Consider the following 5,165-nt stretch of genomic DNA (forward strand, 5'->3'; position numbering starts at 1 on the left):
TCTCCTCATGAGCTCCTTCTGGGCGTCGCGCCTGACTACAGTCTGCTGCGTGTTTTCGGCTGTTTATGTTATCCTAACACTGCTGCCACCGCGCGCCACAAGCTTGCTGCTCGCTCCATAGCCTGTGTATTCCTTGGGTATCCTTCCGATCACCGTGGCTATCGCTGCTTCGATCCTCAATCTCGCCGTGTCCTCACCTCGCGCCATGTCGTGTTTCACGAAGGCGTCTTCCCCTTTGCTCATCGCCACGCTCCCCCGCCTGAGCCGCCCCTGCCGCAACCTGCTGTTGTGCCTCTAATTCTGCAGGTGCCCGCGTCGAGCTCTGTTGCCGCGCCTCCCTCTGTTTTACAGCAGGGATCGCAGGCTGCCGTGTCCTCTTCATCGAACGGCTCCAGTACCGTCGCGCCCTCCTCGGGTTCGAACGGGACCGTTGGATCTGGCGTGGACGACTCCCGCGTCCGCTCGCATGGCAGCTGTTCAAGCTCCGCTGCCCCTTCCTCATCGGACGGCTGTGGCTCCTCGGCGCCCGCTCCTTCACCCGCTGCCCCGCCCGCCACGGCAGGGCCTGCTCCGCCGCGTCGGATGGTCACGCGTGCGCAGACTGGGATCGTCCGCCCCAATCCACGCTACTACGACGCCGCCACTGCTTCCACTACTGCTGTGCTCTCTCCGCTTCCCAGCTCTGTTCGCGTCGCCGTGCGCGACCCGAACTGGCTGGCTGCCATGCGCGAAGAGTACAGCGCTCTCGTCCACGACCGCACCTGGGATCTGGTGCCTCGTCCTCCCGGCGCCAACTTGATCACTGGTAAATGGGTGTTCAAGCATAAGCTGCGTGCTGACGGGACGCTCGAACGCTACAAGGCCAGGTGGGTGGTGCGCGGTTTCCGTCAGCGTGCCGGCGTCGACTACGGCGAGACCTTCTCGCCGGTCGTCAAGCCTGCCACAATTCGCACCGTGCTCACCATTGCTGCGTCGCGCCGCTGGCCTGTCCACCAGCTCGACGTGAAGAATGCCTTTCTACATGGCACGCTCGCGGAGGAGGTGTACTGCCATCAGCCCGCCGGCTTCGTCGACACCGATCACCCCAACCACGTCTGTCGCCTGGCCAAGTCTCTCTATGGCTTGAAACAGGCCCCACGCGCCTGGTTTCTGCGCTTCGCCGGCTTCCTCAAGACGATCGGCTTCACCAGCACGCGCTCCGACTCGTCTCTGTTCGTCTACACGCACGGCGACGACACGGCCTTCCTCCTTCTGTATGTCGACGATATCGTGCTCACCGCCTCCACGGTGGGGCTCCTCGGGCGCGTCGTCGCCCGCCTCACCAGCGAGTTCGCCATGAAGGATCTCAGCCCGCTCCACTTCTTCCTCGGCATCCGTGTCCAGCGCACCGCTGCCGGCTTCTTCCTCTGCCAGCGCCAGTACGCTGAGGACGTGCTCGATCGTGCTGGCATGGACACCTGCAAGCCGTCTCCGACGCCCATCGACACCAAGGGCAAACTACCGCATGCTGATGGGCCGCGGGTCGATGATCCCTCCGCCTACCGCAGCGTCGCCGGTGCGCTGCAGTACCTCACCATCACCCGCCCCGAGCTGGCTTATGCGGTGCAACAGATCTGCCTTCATATGCATAATCCCCGCGTCTGTCACCAGAACCTGATCAAGCGCGTGCTCAGGTATGTGCGTGGCACTCCGCCGCTCGGTCTCCACCTGCGTGCCTCGGCGCGCCTGGACTTGCGTGCTTTCACTGACGCCGACTGGGCCGGCTGCCCCGACACCCGCCGCTCGACCTCCGGCTTCTGCGTCTACCTCGGGGACGCCCTCGTCTCCTGGTCGTCCAAACGCCAGGCCATCGTCTCGCGCTCCAGCGCCGAGGCGGAGTACCGCGGCGTCGCCAACGCCGTTGCCGAATGCGTCTGGCTACGCCAACTCCTCGGTGAACTCTGCGCTCCGGTGACCACGGCGACTCTGGTCTTCTGCGACAACGTTTCCTCTGTCTGCCTCTCGGCGAATCCAGTGCATCACCGACGCACCAAGCATGTGGAGCTGGACATCCACTTCGTCCGCGAGCGCGTCGCGCTCGGCAAGTTCCGTGTTCTTCACATCCCCACGAAGCAGCAGCTGGCTGATGTCATGACCAAAGGCCTGCCCAAGGATGTTTTCCTCCAGTTCAGGTCCAGTCTTTGCGTCGGCACGGCCGACGACGCGACTGGGGTGGGGTGGGGGGGGGGGGGTGGTGGTGTTAGACCACATGTGTGTGTACGTTGTATGCCGGTGTATGTGTACGAGTAGAGTACATGTGATCGTGTGCGTGAGTTAGTGGCGCACGATCACCGGTAGTGGCGCACGATCTCTCTCCCTGGAGCTCTCTGTAAACTGTATATATGCCCAGCCGAGGAGCTAATCCAAGTGCGTTGAAACTCATAGCTAAAGCCTCCTCTTATCAGCTCGGTCGCTCCTCCCGGAACGAACCCAATCACGCAAGCGAAGAAGCGACCGGAGCACCACACGCACCGGCCCTCGTAATTGCCTCGATCTCCAATCATAGGCCGGCTCGAGGTGCCGCGCTATTCAACGGACCTCTCCCTTTGTTTACTACTCCCGCCCAAATCATTCGCAGTTTTCTCTCCTCCCCTCTGTTTCGAAGAATCAGACCGAGCCTAGCTTCCTAGTTGTTGTGTGGTTGGGCGGTGCTGGTGCGTTAATGGCGGTTGACCTCCTCTTCCTCCTCGCGCCTTTAAATTGCGCGGGAAGAAGCGCCAGTGGTGAGAGCCGCAGATAGCCAGTTTGCTGCCTCCTCCCCAACTCCTTTGCTCCGATTGAGTCTCGCCTGGGCTCTCTGTTCTGTGTTCTGTTTCTGTTTCTGCTCTTCAGCAGCAGCCGCTGCTTCTTGTCCCTTCTTTCCTGACGCGGCAATGGCATCGGAGAAGCTCGTGGCCAGGAAAGGCAGGCTCAGGCAGCGCTACGACAACGAGTACCGCCTCGTCGCCGGGTGAGTATCCACTCATTGGATCATTGTATCTTCCATGTTCCAAGCCGTTCTTGCCCTGACGAGCCGTGTTCCTCTCTCGGGCGCAGGTGCGTTCCGTACCGCGTGGACAAAGATGGGCAGCTCGAGGTTCTCATGGTCTCCACAGCCAACAGGGACGATCTCGTCTTCCCCAAGGTAACACCAACTCACAGTACCATCACACATATTTCGTCGGCGACATGCATCCACGTACTGATCAATCCATGGATTGACTTTTTCAGGGCGGCTGGGAGGACGACGAGGACGTCTATGAGGCGGCATGCCGCGAGGCGCTGGAGGAGGCCGGAGTCAGGGGCAACATCAATGTAACTACTCTACTCACACATATCTTTCCTTGGCATGCATCACCAACCTAGTAGTATTTACTATCTTGATTACATGAACAGCTAATGGTGCAAGTTTACTGCACCTCTAGGTAATTAGCTGATTTTTTTGGCAGGTGAGGTAATTAGCTGATTTGACCTCTAGAGATCGATTGAGCTATATATGATGATATACTAAAATAAGCAGATAGCGGCGAACACGATGATGTTTGATAGGGAAAGCAACCAGCTTGGGATTTTTCTCTCTTGATAAAATCTGTCGTGGAGAATTTTTTGGATCTTACTCCCTCCGTTCCCAAATATAAGTCTTTCTAGAGATTCTAACAAGTGACTACATACAGAGCAAAATAAGTGAATCTATACTCTAAAATATGTCTACATACATCCGTATGTTGTAGTCCATTTAAAATGGCTAAAAAGACTTATATTTAGAAACGGAGGGAGTACATGACAACCAGGAGACAAGACAAGGACATGGCCGTTGACTTAGTAAAAATTTACATATTCGTTGTGACGTGGTGTAATTCTTTCACGATTATCCTTTGAGTTGTCTAGTCTGCCGGGGAGCCCTTGATTATTGTGAATCCAAATAATTGCCCTCTTTTATTCATCTTGCGCTGGCTTGTCGTCAGAAGCCTTGTCCCCTGGAACAAATTTCAAGCATCGATACATGGCTCCTCCACAGATGATAGAAAAGAACACATTCAGAGATCTAGCAGATTGCTGCTATGCATGTGACGTGTCTGCTGTTTGTCCAACACCGATCTAAACAATCAGCTCCTGTTGGTGACATGTTTGAGTTAATTATGTATTAGCATTTACATGAATTATATAGCTGTTTCTGATAGGCACTTACCACGTATTTTCTCTCCAGAGAAACCCGCTGGGCTTGTGGGTGTTCAGGAGCAAGAGCAGACAGAGCCTGGGCCAGAGCAGCGACAGCCCGCGGGGCGCCTGCAAGGGCCACGTCTTCGCGCTGGAGGTCACCGAGGAGCTCAAGCAATGGCCGGAGCAGGAAACCCACGGAAGGCGGTGGCTCTCCCCAGCGGACGCGTACGGGCTCTGCCGGTACGACTGGATGCGCGAGGCGCTGACGGCATTGCTGGACCTTTGTTCGACGGCATCGTCGTCGATCCCTGTAGCGGCGGCGGTGGCCGTGAGCACTGCGGCGCCGGAGCTGAACGAGCACGCTGGCATGTGCATAAGCATGATGCTGATGAAGCCGGTGGACTCCGCGGATCGAGCGGTGGCGCTGTGCTGATCCTTGCGGCGCATGCAGATGAACTGACGACAGACTGCAGGCGAAGCTAATAAGCAGACAGAAAATATCATCTGATAAGACATTTGAACATGTTCTCTTTTCGTTCTAATCAGTAATTAGCTATCGTCGTAATTACTGAGTGTCATCCGTCATGTATGATCAATTCCTGGCCTCTGTTGATTGCCAACTTGTATGATCGATCCGTGTGTTCTGTAATGTTATCAAGTCTTAGGGCCACTTGATTAAGTCGTCTTGTAAATGTTTGCTTCCGTTCCTCAAATGCATTTTCTGAGCAACAAGAATATTTGTGAATAGAGTTTTATTATTCGTCGTGGTACGTTCAACATATTTTCTCATGTTTTTTTATAAAGAGAAATACCAAGATAGTAGTACCCAATACGTCTAACCTCCGCAACAGTATAATGTCAAGAGATAGTTTAGACATATAGGTTGCACACAACCAAATTATTAAAAAGAAGAAAAAGTAATGACCTCTAAATGTCACGGCCAAGCAATCACCAGTGGTTGACATGTTTCATTGTGCGTGATCCGA

The 5,165-nt window shown here is 55.5% G+C and overlaps 1 protein-coding gene across 1 annotated transcript; it reads left to right on the plus strand.

Moving 5' to 3' along the window:
* Positions 1-2,423: 2,423 nt before the first annotated feature.
* On the plus strand, positions 2,424-4,939 carry LOC123049350 (nudix hydrolase 13, mitochondrial). Its single transcript, XM_044472274.1, has 4 exons — positions 2,424-2,989; positions 3,076-3,163; positions 3,250-3,333; positions 4,226-4,939. Exons 1-4 carry the CDS (start codon positions 2,913-2,915, stop codon positions 4,610-4,612), a joined length of 636 nt encoding a protein of 211 aa, XP_044328209.1. The 5' UTR covers positions 2,424-2,912; the 3' UTR covers positions 4,613-4,939.
* The last annotated feature ends 226 nt before the right edge of the window (positions 4,940-5,165 follow it).

The sequence above is a fragment of the Triticum aestivum genome, chromosome 2D (assembly GCF_018294505.1).
Source record: "Triticum aestivum cultivar Chinese Spring chromosome 2D, IWGSC CS RefSeq v2.1, whole genome shotgun sequence".
NCBI classification, from domain to species: domain Eukaryota; kingdom Viridiplantae; phylum Streptophyta; class Magnoliopsida; order Poales; family Poaceae; genus Triticum; species Triticum aestivum.

Excerpts from the sequence above, each read along its gene's own strand:
- LOC123049350 (XM_044472274.1), top strand. The coding sequence starts at position 2,913 with ATGGCATCGGAGAAGCTCGTGGCCAGGAAAGGCAGGCTCAGGCAGCGC. Across the intron at positions 2,990-3,075 it reads GAGTACCGCCTCGTCGCCGG|GTGCGTTCCGTACCGCGTGG; the intron begins GTGAGTATCCAC and ends TCTCGGGCGCAG. Across the intron at positions 3,164-3,249 it reads ACGATCTCGTCTTCCCCAAG|GGCGGCTGGGAGGACGACGA; the intron begins GTAACACCAACT and ends TGACTTTTTCAG.